Source organism: Poecilia reticulata, linkage group LG12 (assembly GCF_000633615.1).
Source record: "Poecilia reticulata strain Guanapo linkage group LG12, Guppy_female_1.0+MT, whole genome shotgun sequence".
Lineage (NCBI taxonomy): Eukaryota > Metazoa > Chordata > Actinopteri > Cyprinodontiformes > Poeciliidae > Poecilia > Poecilia reticulata.
The window spans coordinates 19,671,381-19,688,201 of record NC_024342.1 but is presented as its reverse complement, the minus strand read 5'-3'; the positions used below and the strand labels follow the sequence as shown (position 1 = coordinate 19,688,201).

Here is a 16,821-nt window from a genome sequence, read left to right as displayed (position 1 = left end):
TCTTGTATACAGACAATCTCATCTACAAATTGGGCTGCTCAATATGGAAAAAAATATTTTAGTCAGTAGTGACATCATCTATTTAAAATTAGGTCTTGTTGAATTTTATATATTTTTTTAAAGTATGTTGCACTTGAAGAACAGTGGAATGCCTTAAAATATTACATTTCCCTGATTCCCTCTTGTCAATGTTTACCTGACAATGTTTATTCAAATATAGAATATATTAAAAAAAACAAAAATCAAATTGTACTTTATCAAATTCTGCATTTTGTTACGCATTAAGTTCAGACAAACTAAATTACAAAATAAATAAATGTTTATGCAGAGTAGAAAATAAAGTCTGTTAGTCAGACCAGATCAAAATAAATTTCAAGTTAATTATAATGCTTGCAATATAATTACAAACATTATATAGCTTTTTTTTTTGGCATGCAAGCCAACTTGGACTAAAGCAATCATAAAAACTACCAATATTCTAAACTACTTACAGTTTGTGATTAATTAAACTTTCATTGGAGACAAAAGATGGATAGTCTTTATTCCGCCTCTCCATCCTCAAGAAAACGGTGCTGAAATCTCATGTCATCATATTTTTGTCAGACTCTTGCACAAACTAGATACTTGTGAAGTTTTACACCCATCGGCTGCAGCAGTACATGTTTAAATGTATTAAATATCACACTTGGTGCTAGTTTATCATGGATATTTTCCTGAGAACTTCTGCACTCTAACAAATTGGTTGAGTTTCAAAAACTGACAAAAAAAACCCCAAAAAACAAAATGGTGAACTCAAATTCTTAACTCCTGGCGCTTTTAATGCGTAACCTACATACAGTCTTTTGTGATTTTATAATTCATGACTACTTGAATGACTAATGAGCCATTAATGAGAATGGCTCCAGAGTTGACTTATGTGCGTGTTTTTTTTTTTTTTTTAATATTGGAATATTGTTCAATCTTTCGACTTTCACCAGTGCTTGTTCTGTTCTTTTTCCACTTTATTCTGTTTGCACACAGGGTACAAATGAACAAGAGAACTGCAGTCATTAAGATTTCCCTGTTTAAGTGAAGGTAAAACAAACAAATATGTGCTCAAGCTTTAACGTCAGAAAGAAGAAATGCTGGCGATTGTTTAGTCTGTTATGCTGTTTATTGGCACTTCTTAAGGAGAGCTTTGTAATATATTTGTGATTTTAACGGGGTGTTCTTGACTTTGTTCTGAGGCTGACTGTGAAGTTAGTTATTATAGTTTGTGTTTATCTTAAACACATATGGTTTTCGAGTGAGCGACTTTTCTTTAGACTCAAACTGTTAGTTTCTCTATGGACTCAGGCGTTGGTCCTTTTCAGGTAGCAAATTGTATGGATTTCACCGCTTAACCAGCAAGTGACTTGTTGTTACTTTACTGTCGCATAACCATCAGTTTGTCTTTAGCGATCTGTAACTCTCTCGCTTTTCTCCCCTCCCTCCCCATCAGAGTCGTTGCCTGAACAAACCTTTAAGGATGAGAGTGATGCAGCCACCCTGAGACAGACCCTTCCGGATTTAACCCCTGACGACCCCTCCGAGGCTCCGGCTCTGCCCGTCGAAGACCCCACCCCAGCAGCTGCCCCCACAGAGGCAGCTGACGGGGAGGAGGCCACTGATGCTGGGGACCGGGAAGGAGAGGAGTCTCCCAGCAAATCCCCCTCCAAAAAGAAAAAGAAGTTCCGCACACCTTCCTTCCTAAAGAAGAACAAAAAATAGACAGTCCTGAATCGGAGAACGCTGGATAAATCTGGCCTCGGCTTCATTTTGGTTCTTGTTTTTTTTCTTTTTTTTTTGTTGTTTTTCTGTCAATATACTCTTCAAGTGAGCCACACTTCCACAATTATACTTTGGTTCTTTTTGTGTCTTTTGTTACAAGCTTATTAACCTACTTTTGCTCATTAGTGTGTGCCAATTTTGTATACAATGTAAAAAAAAAAAAAAAATCGCATTAAGGTTTTTAATTATTAAAGGCTTTTAGTTGTGAGTGCAATCTGTCTCATACACTCCACCTGGTGTTTATGCATGTCTGTAACTACAGGTTCACATGCTTAGTGACATTGGAAAGTTTTGTTGCTTTTTAAAAAAAAATTTATTTCTTTTAACTATTAACCAATGTAACCACTAGAATGTATAGGGATTGTATCTAAATATGTCTGTCGCTGCAGGGCGAGGAGGTTCTAGCATCTCACTGAGCTGCTGGAGATTTATGACAAGTGATGACTACAAATTTCATACATGCATCCCTGAAGCTGTGCACTCATTTAATGACATGTCAGCGGGCGGGAGAGCTGCAGTCGAGCTACTATGGAATGGTTATATACTCATGTCCAAAATGCAATAATTCCAATGAAATTGCTCATTCTTGGCCACATGTACTGCTTTTTCTTCTTTTTTTCCTTAAACATTGCATTGCTTACTGACATAGCTTTTTATTTAATGCTGGTCAAACACCTTACAGGCCATATTAAATAAGAACACTTTTCTGTTATTCAGGGTTAGTCCTGCCTTGTTTGTAACTAACATTGTGCTTGTTGGTCATTCTAAGGCTTCATGCAATGTATCTGCCACTATCTGCAAGCCTTTATTGTGAAGGAATGTGTACATTTGTATTTTTTTCTTTTATTTTAATGGTTTCATCATGACTTTTGTATTTGCTCTCTTGTTTCACTTTACAAGCAGCTATTTTACATCTAGTTTTTAGTTGTTTTGTCTCATTAGATTAATGCATTGTTGCTCATCGTGAGAGGGAACTGTGGCCCCTTTTCTCTCCTAAAACCACAGCTTTTGCCAGATACTGCTTTTTATCCAGTTGCGTTTATTCATGGAGAACGTCTTACAAAGCTGCATTTTAAATCATGTCTTATAACCATAGATCTGGACGTTTACTTGGTAAAATTAATTGTGAAACCTGGGCTGTGAATACCTGTTGACCGTAAAGACCATGTACACTGGAGGAAAAAAAAAAACTTGTGACTGCAATCAATAAATGGGGAAAGGAAACAGTTTGATATTCACATTCAGGCCACTTTTCTGTGCCCGGCTTAGGTTGTTTTTATTCATCCTGCTTTAACAAAGAGTTCTGAAGTGCTTTAAGAAATTGGCCGCTGATGACAAATATGATTGACTTGCATTGCAATGAAGGGCTTCAATCTGAATTTGGGTTATATTTCAACTTTTTTTGTGCTGATACCACTACTAATGTCGCAGTATTCATTTAAATCAGCCTTAGTTTATTTTATTTTTTTTATCTTGCATTATGCTGATTTGTGTTTGTCTGAATTATTCCCAATTTAAATATTTGGTTATTACTCAATTTACAAAGTTATTACACCACTTTTTTTTTCTGTCATGGATCCACCTCTATTCTACAATGACAAATAAAAAGAAACACTACCTTGAAAAGCAGAACTCTGTGATTGGTTCTTGTAATTCTGTACAATGAGCATCTCTTGAGTATCAATTAACAGGTCGTTCCTCAGTTTTTAATTGATTTTAGGTCTGGTCTTTGACTAGATCTGTCTATACTACTAGGTCTATCACATAAAATCCCAAGGAAATATATTGAAGTTGGTGACTGCATTCTGACAAAATGTGAGCAGAAACAGGAATGTGAGCACTTTGCCAAGCTACTGTAGTACTGAGTGATAACATCAAAGCCCATATCATCCAACCAAAACATGTAAGGTTTATTTAATTTGAAGTCCTTACAAGGTTGACTGAGAGCTAGCTTGTTTACATTATTATGCCTATAAGTACCTGCTGTTTTTAGCACATAAGACTTTTTTTATTTATTAATTTCATTAAAAACAAAACAATTATATACAATAGCAAAAATATAAAAGTCAATAAAATAAAAGGCAGCTAAAAAGAAAAAAAATCTCGCAACATCTGCCCCTTTCATCCCAAAAATATATTTAATATCTATTTACAAAAAAATAAAACTACCCAAAAACATCGAGCACTGCTGCAACTTTCAGCAATGTATTTTCTTAAGTTAGTTTTTTTTATTTAGTCCCAAAAGAAAAAGATTTGTATGTATATTTAAACAAATCAAAAATTGAAACAATATAAATTTGGTTGCCTCACTAGTACAGCAATATACTTGGCATGCGATCTAAATAAACCTAAAAGGTGAATTGTTATTTCCTTTCAGGATAAGAAAAAAAGGAAGCCTCCAAATGAGTTTACCAGAGAGTGAAAATGTCCATGTGCATTATAAAGTTTTACTGTTCTACTAAAGAAAAAATAATAGACGTAGAGACGTGCTTCTGACACTAGGGGCGCTGTGGGAAACATACCACAGGAAGTACTATCGACATTGTGACCTTTCTGCACGCTGGAAAATGGAAACCTGGTGAAGAAACGTGGATACAAACAATTATATATAAAACTGCCTACAGTCGTTGTTTGATTTCTTTATCCACTTGAGTTTAATAACTCGACTCCTCGCTGTGGCCTTAAGGTAAACATGTCTTTCTGTCTGAGAACTTTTCGTATGTTTACAAGTTGTTGACGGTCAGTGCTGAAAATAGCACTTCTTTTTCCTCTTGTTTATTAACGTCTTTTTACACATCAGTAGTTTTCCCTAAGGGGTGTTTTAGTTTAACATATCATGTGATTTAATGTTTAATCTCGTCAATAACTTGCCACATTGACATTATGAACTGAAGTTGATAAGTGTGTTGTTAACTTTATATAAAGGAATGAAAAGAAAGGTAAGGGTCTTTTCACTTAAGGTTTATTTAAAAACTAACACATTAACTGTGGAAGGAAGCACAAAAACAGAGTTCATTATTGGTGGTCAGGTCAGAAAAGGCTTATACGATGTAAGTTTCCGAGATCCGGATAAGTATGTCAGAATATGTAAAAAAACAAAACAAAAAAAAAACATTGTTTTTCCTGTATCTACATATGTCGCATTCTGTTAAAGTTTTATCCGTCCATCCTTTTTTATTTGTCTGTCATATGTCTTTTATTTCCTTCCTCACTTTGTGGTCTTTTCTGCAGAATCCAGGATTAGTCTAACTGGTCTAAGAATATCTGCCTTTAACTGGTGTGCTTGTATTTGAAAACCGGGCAATAAAAGAAAAGACATAGAACTTAGAAAGTGTAGGGAATTGCTGGGTTTACTGAGGAAAATGTTTACGGACTCTGTTATATGGCAAGTCAGTGATTGATGCGTGATTATCTGTTTGTTCTCCACAACAGATGGGGAAGGCTCCTAAAAAGAAGAACCTTGCGGACAAGGTCCGTAAAGCCAAAGCAGCCACTGAGATCAAAAACAACCCTTTTGAGGTGAAAATTAACAGAAAGAAGTTTGATGTTCTGGGGAGGAAAGGCAAACACGACGTGGGTCTGCCTGGAGTATCCCGCTCCAAAGCTATCAATAAGGTGAGAAACAGCTCAACTATCTGGCTTCTTTAACTTTTACAGCCTGTTTGCTTTCATTCATGATTTGCTCTTTTATGTTGTGTAATAATTTACATTTAAATTTTTCCATGTTTTCATAAGAGGAATTTTGTAACATGTTTTTATATTAAAGATATAGTTGTTTATTTTGTTAGAAACATATTTGAAAAGAAAAATTGATGCCACAAACTTTTTATTTACATTTACCGTAATCTGTTTGTTGCTGCTTAGTCTTTCACTTCTCTTTTCAAACTTGACAGATTATCCATTAATTCTGGAAAGTACAAGTTTTTTATTTTTTTTAATTTTGTATTTTTTTCAGTATTATACATGATGCAACATTTAGAGCAAACCAGAAGAACATTTTTATAATGCCAATGAAAAATGGTGCATGGTTTAAGAATTTTCTGTTTTTTAAACAAATAAAAAATGTACAAAGTTGGGTGTGGATTTACATACACACAGTTGATTTAACACTGTTTTGAGAGAGGACTTTTGAAGCAAATAAAATTACAAACCAATGATTAAAAAGTAGATAGTAGATTGAAATATTCAACAATAAGGATATATATAGATATTTTTTAAAACTTTTTCTTCTTTTTTTTTTGTCTACAGCGAAAAGAAACGCTCTTGAAGGAATACAAACAGAAAAACAAGTCTAACAAATTCATCGACCGACGCCTTGGAGAATATGATGCCAAAATGGCTCCAGAAGACAAAATCCTTCAAAGGTTCGCCATTGAAAGACAGGTTGGTGACTTCTTCATTGATCTGGGTTGGATTTGATTCCTTTTTATTGACTTGGCGCAGAAAGTAAGAATAATTATTTCTTTACAGCATAAATGCTTATTGTATATTGGCACTAAATCTTATCATTTTGTTTGGTCTTTGTTGTCTGGATGATTGAAGATTTAAGAAATAAGACATGTTTAACAATGCTTTTATTGAACCGCGTACAGCTACAACAGCCTGACACTTTCTCCAATGCTGCCTTCACCTACTCTTGACATGTTTCTTTCCATTGGTGTTTGGGTTTTAGCGTGCCCATGGAAAGAGAGACGTCTACAACCTGAATGAGGAGGAAGAACTGACTCATTACGGCCAGTCGTTGGCCGAAATTGAGAAATTTAATGACACTGTTGGTAGCGATGATGAATCAGAGGAGAAGGGCCTTTTATCAGGTGAGTCCGAACCAGACACATTTAGAAAAAATGCTATGTAGTTCATGGAATGTTCATGAAAGGAAGGTTTATTTGTATGCCGCATTTTCAGCAACAAATCCATTCAAACTGCGTTGCATAATGGAAACATTAAACATTACAAGCATGCAGGTCTTTTTTTCTCTTCTCGTTTGTTTTTCTTTGTATTTACTGATGTAAATTGGCCTCATTTGAAAATTCCCATCATCTAATTATCGCGTGCGAGTCATGTCGTCGATTTGTTACTAAAGGCGTTTTATTTTGTCGCGCAGCTGAGCTGACCGCCTCCCATTTTGGAGGCGGAGGGGGTCTGCTGAGGAAGAAAACATCCGGGGGGGACCAGGAGGACGAGCAGGGGGGTCAGAAGACCAAATCCAGACAGGAACTGATTGAGGAGCTCATCCAGAAGTCCAAGCAGGAGAAGGTGAACCGACTCCACAGACATGCTGATAGAACAGCACGTGATTAATTGTTAGGCAAAATAACACTTTTTTTTTTTTCCAACTAATGATTGCAGTGATTTTATTTTCTTCTGGTGTTTATGTTCAACACAGCGTTGCTACAGAGAAGTTATTTGTCCATGCATTCATTTCTTTCATTTAGTTAACCTTGTATCCCTTTTAAGTGTATGTTTGAAACATTGCTGCAATGCAAGGAGAACTCTGGAAATGTGAGATTGGAGAAGCCTGGAAAATGATGCAGACATCTGTTCATCACAGAGGGAGCGTCAGGTGCAGAAGGAGGAGGCCCAGGAGCTGACGGAGAAGCTGGATCAGGATTGGAAAAGCATTCAGGCTCTGATGGTGAAGAAAATTCCCAAAGCCGAACACGTCGACAAACCGGAGGAGAAAGCAAAGGTATAGATTTAAAAAAAAAAAAAAAAAACCCCACAAGGTTTCTGTCTCACACCTTGTCCTCCTCTGATCTCTGCTTCCTTTTCCGGTTTACCAGCCGGAGGAGTACGACATGATGGTCCGAGAGCTCGGCTTCGAGATGAAGGCCCAACCCTCGGAGAAGATGAAGACCCCAGAGGAGCTGGCCAAGGAGGAGAAGGAGAAACTGCAGAAACTGGAGGTGGCTGCAGCAAAAGCCGTAGCCGTCATCGCTGCTTTTTGTTTTTGCACCTTTTTTGTGCGACGGGTTTGTAATCTGCTTTACGTTTCTTCAGGCTGACCGTCTGAGGAGGATGATGGGAGATGAAGGCGGGGACGGTGTGCAGAGTCAAGTCCACATGTCCGCCGACGACCTCAACGACGGCTTTGTCTTGGACAAGCATGACAAGAAAACTCTCTCTTATCAGGTATCTCAGTTCAAAACAACAGGGGTGGGCTTTAAAATATATATATTTTTTAATATTTTAAAATAAATGTTATTTTCTTTCCGAAAGGACGGAAAATGGAACATTGAGGAAGAGACTGAAGACGGCAAGGAAGAGGAGGGAGAGAGCGGAGAGGAAGAGGGTTCGGAGGCAGAGGGCGAAAACGAAGAGGATGATGATGAGGATGATGTGGAAGAAGAGGAAGAGGAGGGCAGCGGCGAAGACGAAGACGATCACTCTGACCTTGAATCTGAGCAGGAAAGTGAGAACGAGGAGAACGACGAGGAAGAGGAAGCGAGCAGTCCCAGGCAGCAGCCGCAGTCTCTGAGCAGAGAGGAACTGAAGGCCCGGCAGGAGGCAGCCAAAGCAGAGCTCCCGTACACATTCGCCGGTGACTGCTCTCACTCTGCTAGAGATTATTTTCAATCGCAAAATCTACATGGGCACGTCGAGGCCTTCATCAAGATTTCCTCTTCTCCAAAACAGTTTAAAAATGTCTCTCTCTTCTTTTAGCTCCCGAAAGCTACGAAGACCTGAAAGATTTGCTTCACGGTCACACACCCGACAACCAGCGCCTCATCGTGGCCAGGACTCAGAAGTGCAACCACCCTAGCTTGGCCGCAGGCAACAAGCTCAAGCTGCAGGTACGCCACCAAAACGCACGATTCATCCAAGTGACGTTTGCGTGAACTTAAGTTGTTTGTTTTGTTGTTCTCAGAAACTTGTGGGCTTTCTAATGGAGTACATGGGAGAGTTGGCTACAAGGAGTCCACCAGAGCTTGGCACCGTAGATAAACTCATTCCGTGAGTTCAGAAAGTGACTTTCTTTCCCTTCTTTACATCTTAGGCTTAAAATGTAGGGGAAAAAAACAATAGATTTGTTCACATTTTCTTCTTTTTTTTCTGAAGGGAGCTGTACGCTTTGTGTCAGATGTTTCCCGAAGCAGCTGGCAAGTCGATGCAGAGCATCCTCAGAGACGCCGCTCACAGCATGGAGGAGGCAGTTGAGGTCAAAGGTCATGTTGCTTTTCCCACGTTAGACATGGTATGAATTATTAACTAGAAAATTGACTTCCTCTTCCTCCCTTATGCTTTTTCTTCAACTTCTGACAGTTTTTTTTTTACAAGATTATGGTCTTTGGATCATAACAGCCATGGAAGCTGCTTTACTTGGCAACATGTTTTAGATCGTAATCGTCTTGGAAAAAACCCAATGCTAACTTCTTTCCAATGGACCGTATATGCAGTGTTTATGGTGCCATGAATTTCCATGTTACCATGCTATGGGGAAACAAAGACCCACAGCATCACAGATCTTCCACTATACTGGAGTTAAAACACGAGCTGCTTTTCTACATATTTATACTCTGTATTTCACAGAAACCAGATGAATTGTTTGTTGATGAAAAGCTCCTTTTCAGCAGAAGCAAACAACTACTGAAATCTCATTAGAGATTATCCATGTGTTTATGTTTGTGATGGTTGGACAAAAGGATACCTTTTTTTTTTCCTAAGATCACTTCCATACAGATAATTTAAATGTAATCTGTGACTAATGGTTGTTAGTGGGATTTTGCTGGCTGTTAAACATGTTTGTTTGTTTGTTTGTAGTATTTCAAAGGTTTAACTATAATGGTTGTAGTTTTCTAAAAGCCACAGTTAATGGGTGAAAATAAAAACTCGAGTACGAGTATGAATGTTTCAGAAACTAAAAAGATGTGTGTGTGTTCTTGCTCATCAATTAGCTCTGCTGCTCTCCTTCATCTGCACGGCTGCAAGAAAAGTAATTTTTTTAACAAAACTTTGAATCCAAACCGTCTTTGAAAGTTATGCAAAACTAGAGTTACAAAGCAATAATAATAATAATAATAATAATAAACTGATTATCAGTGGTTCCACCAGACCATGTCAAAGCTCGTTTGTGTTTTGTATTTTTTTTTAGCTCGTTTACCTCAAAGTGACAGCATTGCTGTTCCCAACCTCAGACTTCCGGCATCCTGTCACAACTCCTGCCCTGCTTTTTATCAGCCAGACCCTTACTAAGGTAAGGCAATTTGCATCTGGATTTTTTTTTCCAGACTTTTTTTTTATTCATTTTTTTATCATATGTAAAATTGTAACTAAAATTTCAGCTTCATTTGTTTAGACCAGAAGAAATTCTCCACGTATAGAGCTGAAACATATTTTACATTTTCTAAACCAATAGTTCTACTGGATCTTTTTTATTCTCCCACCAAGATGCTTATTGTCTGCAACAAATATTTAACCTCTTTGAGTCTGTGTGTATTTTGTGTTTTTAGTGTCCGGTGAGATCATTACAAGACCTAACATCAGGTTTAGTGCTGTGCTGTCTGGCCGTGGAGTACGTCTCATTTTCTAAGCGCTTCCTGCCGGAGCTCATCAACTTCCTGAGTGGAACTTTACATCTGGCTGTGCAGGACAAGGCCTCTACAGGTATGTTCACATTGTTAAAGCTTCTATTGATTCACCTTTGCAAGTTTTGTTTTGAGGTGAAGCAGATCTGACATATTTTGCCTATTTGCTTCAGGTTGCATGGTGGTGCCCCCCTTCAGGCTGTCGGGGAAGTACAGTGATCTGCTTGTGTTATCTAACTCGGAGTCCTGCAGCAGCTGGAGCAAGGAAAACCTCCCGCTGTCCGCTACCCAGCAGCTGGAACTCAAAAGTGATTTGAACAAAGATCACTACAGGTAAGACTTAAAGCACTTTGTGTGTTAAGTTGTTTTAAGGTTGACAAGTTGTTTTAAGGTTGACAAGTTGTTTTAAGGTTGACAGCTTATATCTAGTAGTTTGACATCTCCTTTAATAAATCAGTCAAATTTTAAAGAAAGATGGTAGCTGACATTAGCGAAATGTCGCATTTCCTTGGTATTGATGTTTAGCTACTACCACGTATTTGACTTTTTTTCTCTCGATGCAATCACTTCTGTTAGCAACAACACAACCAGAAAAATGTTGGTAAGAATTTAAATATCCAGATAAGGATAAGTATGTAAAAAAGGTTGATGTTCAGATATAGGTTGTTTCGAGGACAGAGTTGCCTTTAAGAAAACATTCATTCAGAACAAACTAATTCAACAAATACACTTTTATAGATAAAACACATACAATACAATTAGGTTTAGCACGTTTGATGAATGTAAAGACTGGGAATAAGCCAATCAAAAAGGTGAGTTTTGAATGAAGGGAAAGAAACTATGGTACAAATAGAAAGAGGGATTGAATTACAGAGCCAGGGAGCAATGTGTTTGAAAGATTTCACATGGTGTGATCAAGAGGAAAAATAAAAGCAAAGTTCAGAATGGAGTGCTATGTCTGAAGACTTGAGATAAGTGTGAAGGCGCAAGCTTTAAAGGCTTTAAGCTAAGAATTATCATTCAAACGGTGTTTTTCTCCTCGTCTTTGGAAAAAAAAAATGTACAAGGGCTGTAATAGCTATGTCAAGACACTAGGTGGCAGTAACAACCACAATAATGACATATTTAAAAGAAGATCCAGAGCATGGCTAAAGCAGTGGTAGCTAAATTGTTGCTAGCACTGCTATTTTGACACTGCTTTCCCTTTTTTTCTGATTCATTAGACTATTTAGTTTACATTTGAAGTTTAATAGCAAAAAAGTCAGTCAGGACATGCATGATGTGTCCTGAGAGATGGTGGGCATTTTGAGAAATCTGTATCACCAAATATCCTGTTTGTATTTTGATCAAAGAAGGTTGAGGAAGGTTTTGGTGCCTCGGCAGACTACACACTTAACGTAAATCTTAGTGAATGGAGCGGCAAGAACCAAAATGAGAAATCTAAGAGCTTTTAGAGTGGTTGCTCTGTTTGGAGGGAAATACTGATGAAGACAGATGATGAGGCTTAAGTAAAGGCAAGCAGAATGAGTCAGAATATTGCAAAAGAAAATGTGTTATCAATACTTACATGTAAATTACTGTTATGATGTGATGAACGAGCCAATGATCTATTAACTGTGATCAAGATTTGGGGTCATTAAAAAAAAAAGTATTTTTTTTTTCTCTGATCAATCAAATAAGGCAGAGAGAGGCAAGGTCAAATCAGAACCACGGAGACGAGATTACATATGGGGAAAACAAAAAAGGGAGCTGAGGACAGGCCTGTGTGGAACACCACTGGTAACAGGTCAGGGTTACCATTGGTCATTTTATAATCTGTGCAAGTAATTGATTAAAGTATGCAAATAATGAAAAAGTCTAAACAGAGCAGTCAGACGTGTCTGTGTCAGAGTTTCACATTATCAGGAGAACAGAAATGAAATGATGTAATGGAAGATAAAAACTGAGACTGAAACAAGACTGTAATTATAGTACAAAAATACATATTTGTTCTGTTTCTGTCAGGACAAACATTCACCCACCTTCCTTCAACCAGCTGTTGATTGAGTCTGCGTGTTTTCTCTGTATTGATCCAAATAGCGACTTTCATTGACACAGTGTGGATGTGAAAGCCTAAGATAGACCACCATGCTTGTGTTTACCAGCACACACGTTGTGGCTCAGAGCGTCCCCTCGTGCAAGTGTGAGTCACAGGCGTGCTTTTCACACAGCAGCTGGTGTGTGGGCACAAAGCAAAGCTTGCAAACAGGCTTCGGTGGAGTACGTTCATGCACCCTTTGAGAGAGTGGGCATTTTTATTTGTACCCAGCAATAAATATTAGTCAGAAACATTAAATTGGATGCTCAAAAATGATTCAGGCTTTGAAATAATAGAAAAAAAAACATATTTCTGAAACCGTTTTTTTTTTTGTTTATATAGATTAAGGACATAAAATGTGAACTAGATCAAAAAAATAAATATTTTAATCATTTACAATAAAACTGTTCTGTGTTTAAGCATTTCTGTGTAAGTCAAAACATGTAAATGTAATCAATAAACATGTTTCCAGTTTTTTCCTGTAAAATGATTCACACGTTCAGTCGAAGACAGAGAAAGCATCGATCTCCTTCACACCGTGCGAATGTATTTCTGCATGTCCTCACACCTCAGTGCCCAGTTATTTTCTAATTTCTGCATTCCTTTTGGCTATTCAGACACATGCTCACCAGCTGCTGTGTTTGCAAAGGATGGCGACTGTAGTCGTTTTTTTAGGAGTGATTAAATAATAAGTCAGTGAGTGTGCTCTGTATGAAGGTTAAATTGTCTCTAAACAAATAATGATGAAGATGCAGTACTGTATTTCAGTACACAGTACTGAAATTATACAGAAATATTCATACAGCCAATGCATGAATATGCTTGTCCATTGTGGAAAACTACTTATTTTTATTCTACATTTATATTAAATGATTTTATGCACATATGAAGTTCATATATATATATATATATATATGGCTGCACAGGAACAGGCCCTAAACACCAGAGCAATAGAGGTTCAGATCTACCACACCAGACAAGACCCAAGGTGTAGGTTGGGCAAGGAGGCCCCTGAGACAGTCCAGCACATACCAGCAGGGTGCAAGATGCTGGCAGGGAAAGCATACATGGAACAACATAATCAAGTGGCGGGCATAGAGTACAGGAACATCTGTGTAGACTATGGACTGAAAGCCCCGAGATCAAAGTGGGGAACACCCCCGAAGGTGGTGGAGAATGACTGAGCTAAGATCCTGTGGGGCTTCCAGATCCAGACAGACAAAATCTATATATATCTTCTTTTTTTTCATATATTATATATATTTTACATTTTACGTCATTTTAAATCATGAAGTTTTTTTTTACTATACGAATAAGTAGTGACACTTGATTAACCAAAGACTCCTAATCATTGATGATGTCACGTTCAACAGATTCTACACATTTTCAAATGAATGAGTAATACAAGTTCAGGAACACATTTTATTAAAACGTACATGGACTGTGCTTTTCTTGCCGCACAATTGCAGCTATTTCCAAGAAATTTTTTTCTGAACTTTCTAAAATCCTGTCAAATGTTGTGAAAAGCAATATACATTTTAACAGCCTGCCCAAACTGGCTGTTTTCCAGTCTACAGTGCTGAAACAAAGCCCATTTGAACAGAAACCTGGCAACACGGCTGTTCTGCTTTTTTTATTTTTATTTGGGCGGTTCTATGGAAATGTTACAGCATCACCTATTGGCCCGGCATACCTAGTGCACAATTTTCTGTCGTCCTTCAACTTGTTGTGGACGCAAACTCTTTCTTAATAGTTTACTAGAATATTCTGTGCTCATCTCCATGTGTACAGGATTAATAGGCAATGTCTTTGTTTAAATCTTTGTAGTTGCAATTTCCAAAACTATATAAGTTTGAAGGTTTTTTTGAAATGTTAAATTGATATAAAAGATTGAGTAACTTCTAAATTTGCCATACATACAGTTATTTTTTTACTGGGTTTGACTTGTCAGAAGGATGTGAGAGTGGCGGATAAAACGTTTTCATGTCAGATGAAAACATACATGTACCTCCTATTGTTAACAGACACCTAACAATAGAAAGTGTATGCAATTTTGTATATTTTTTTTGCCCTTGGCAAAAAGGAAGAAACACTTGGCAACCGTCCTGTAGAAACGTTGAATATGTAAATATCTCTTTACATATTTGAATGTAACCACATGACGGTTACCAAGTGTTTCTTCCTTTTTTCCAAGGGTAAAAAATAAAAAATAAAAAATGTAGGTGGACGGGTCATATTGCCTGAAACCTTACTGTATATCTTTTCTTTTTTTGTCTTTTTTTTTTTACAGGTTGAATTGCTTGTCTATTTGCCTGGACCTGGTGAAGAGATGTTGCCTGCTCTACAAAGATCTCACCTCCTTCACGTGCATCTTCCAGCCAATCAGAACGCTTCTTTCCAAGCATCTTTCCTCACAAATGTTACCCAGTCCTTTACAGGTTAGAAGCACGTTGATTTAATGAAGCAAAGTTTCCCTGCAGCTTTTTCTCTCTGTGTCCTTGTCTTTTGTGTACATGTATTGTCAGTTAATTACAGTGTTTGTTGTTTTGCTGCAGGAGCTTCACAGCGAGATCTTGGAAGCTATCAGCAGCGCCTCTGTGACTCACACTCGGCTAGTTTTCGAGAAGAAGAAGCCGATTCCCCTGAAATTGTTTACACCAAAGATTGTGGAAGTGTAAGGGTCAAGAGAGACTTCTTCCTTCTGAATCCTATTGTTTAACAATAAACAAATGGTAAATATAAATTCATCTGCTTTTCTTTTGATTTAATTTATCTTTTTTAACAGCTTGGACTATGGAAAGAAGCGCGGCAGCACCAGAGAGGAGAGAGAGAAGGAGCGACTAAAGCACAAGTACAAAAAGGAGTTCAAGGGAGCTCTGAGGGAGATCAGGAAGGACTCTCGTTTCCTGGCCAGAGAAAAGCTCAGCGAGGTCATGAACAGGTACGGATGAAACTCGTCGTTCGTGTGCGCGAATGTGAACCAAACCACTGCAACACCTTTAACACGTTTACATATGTTGTGTGTTTCAGGGATGCAGAAAGAAAGAGGAAGGTCAAGGAGCTGCTTGGCAGTTTAGCCACTCAGGAGGGAGAATGGAAAGCTCTGAAAAGGAAGAAGAGAAAGTGAAATCCAGAATCATAGTCTTAATCTTGTGCGTTTCATATTTGTGGAATAAACATTTTGTTGAACTTTAAGGAATCTTTTAATTTTCCGTCTTCACAAAAACATTTTGTGCTGATTGACAGTCATGATTTTCATTAAGAGTCACCATACTTTTTCATGCCGGTCATTTGATAAGAAGTATTGTTGCTTTTCTGTCAACAAAGAACACATAAGAATAAGCTCAAATTCATAAAATAATTGACACAGCTGCTTTACTGCATTTCTGTTCAAATGCTCTTGGCGAATAGGGGCAGTAAAAATTGATAAAACTCCATAATTTGTCATGAATGTGTGTCGACCGTCACGTTTCACAAAGGTAATGATTGTCAATTTATGATGTTGAATTTCTCACTGCAGAGAAATTCAAATAATCTCGTAGAACATTAGGCTTACTCAAAACTAAATCCGTCTCACAGAAGCCCAACATTTTAAAACATGAGTTGATGTCTTCTAGGTGGTCTATCTCCGGAGAGATGTCTTGTTGTGAAGGGAAAATGCATAGTGATTTGATGGTTATGCACGTTCTTTGGTTGCTGGTTGAATATGTTGTTATAGCAAAGCTGTGACTCAGCTGGTGAACAACAACAACCACAGTCATCCTTTGGATGGCGTGAATGTACCAGGACACAGCAGATGACATGTATGAAAATAACATGGAACGAGGTTTTGGCATGTTATGGTGGCTTTTTCTTTCTATGAAAATGTACGAGTCATGATCAAATCCAGACTGATTGACTGGTTTGGCAACAAAACAGAGATCTGTTGGTATCATTATTGAAACAGCTTTTTAGTTTTGCATTACACTTTAACGCATGTTGCTGCTGTCAGGGGGATAGTCTGACTCACTGGTTTTGTGCTGCTTTCTCACAAGATGATGAGTGTGAAGCTGCACTGACATCTGCCTGACCTTGTAAAAAATGTAAGTTTAATTTTCTGGTTACAATAGCTTATTTAGCAAAGCACGATCCCGTGTGTTCTCAGTGCAGCCGTTACAGGTTCAAGTCCCGGACTGATGACCCTTGCCACGTGTTTACAACCCCGTTCTCAAGACTTTATTTTCTGTCTGATAACTGTCAACTAAACAGCCTGTTGATCCAGCTGGATGATTTAAGTTCAGACTGATAGAAGCTGAGAAGCATCCTCGTTTCTAGTGTACATCACTGTAAATATAAAATCTGTTTTATATAGAACCGTTTATTTATTTCTCTCTCTTTAGAGACATAATACTTCTCTTGACATGAATCCGG

At 37.7% G+C, this 16,821-nt stretch overlaps 2 protein-coding genes across 18 annotated transcripts in view; both read left to right on the top strand.

The window, feature by feature from the left end:
• Positions 1 to 3,039, top strand: part of add1 (adducin 1 (alpha)) — a 26,296-nt gene extending 23,257 nt beyond the window's left edge. For 8 of the 17 annotated variants that reach the window (XM_008424448.2, XM_008424447.2, XM_008424445.2 and 5 more), the window contains one exon: positions 1,481 to 3,039. In XM_008424448.2, coding sequence (XP_008422670.1) covers positions 1,481 to 1,749 — 269 coding nt within the window. In that variant the 3' untranslated portion in view covers positions 1,750 to 3,039. Of the gene's footprint in view, positions 1 to 1,020; positions 1,075 to 1,480 lie in introns of those variants that run through there. The other 9 variants (XR_001777153.1, XR_001777152.1, XR_001777151.1 and 6 more) reach the window with 6 other exon arrangements.
• A 1,295-nt stretch (positions 3,040 to 4,334) lies between these two features.
• On the top strand, positions 4,335 to 15,606 carry nop14 (NOP14 nucleolar protein homolog (yeast)). The gene is made up of 19 exons (XM_008424441.2): positions 4,335 to 4,495; positions 5,242 to 5,424; positions 6,058 to 6,192; positions 6,482 to 6,623; positions 6,914 to 7,065; positions 7,361 to 7,498; positions 7,593 to 7,715; positions 7,810 to 7,941; positions 8,029 to 8,350; positions 8,473 to 8,603; positions 8,678 to 8,763; positions 8,869 to 9,004; positions 9,902 to 10,003; positions 10,260 to 10,413; positions 10,508 to 10,667; positions 14,702 to 14,849; positions 14,967 to 15,085; positions 15,197 to 15,352; positions 15,442 to 15,606. The coding sequence occupies exons 2-19, from the start codon at positions 5,242 to 5,244 to the stop codon at positions 15,536 to 15,538; spliced, it is 2,616 nt and encodes an 871-aa protein (XP_008422663.1). The 5' UTR covers positions 4,335 to 4,495; the 3' UTR covers positions 15,539 to 15,606.
• Positions 15,607 to 16,821: the final 1,215 nt, after the last annotated feature.

What these genes read in the sequence shown, in the direction of transcription:
- nop14 (XM_008424441.2), top strand. Translation starts at nt 5,242, where the DNA reads ATGGGGAAGGCTCCTAAAAAGAAGAACCTTGCGGACAAGGTCCGTAAA. An exon ending in AGAAAACTCTCTCTTATCAG is followed by an intron (nt 7,942 to 8,028) that starts GTATCTCAGTTC and finishes TCTTTCCGAAAG; the next exon opens with GACGGAAAATGGAACATTGA. An exon ending in TTGAACAAAGATCACTACAG is followed by an intron (nt 10,668 to 14,701) that starts GTAAGACTTAAA and finishes TTTTTTTTACAG; the next exon opens with GTTGAATTGCTTGTCTATTT.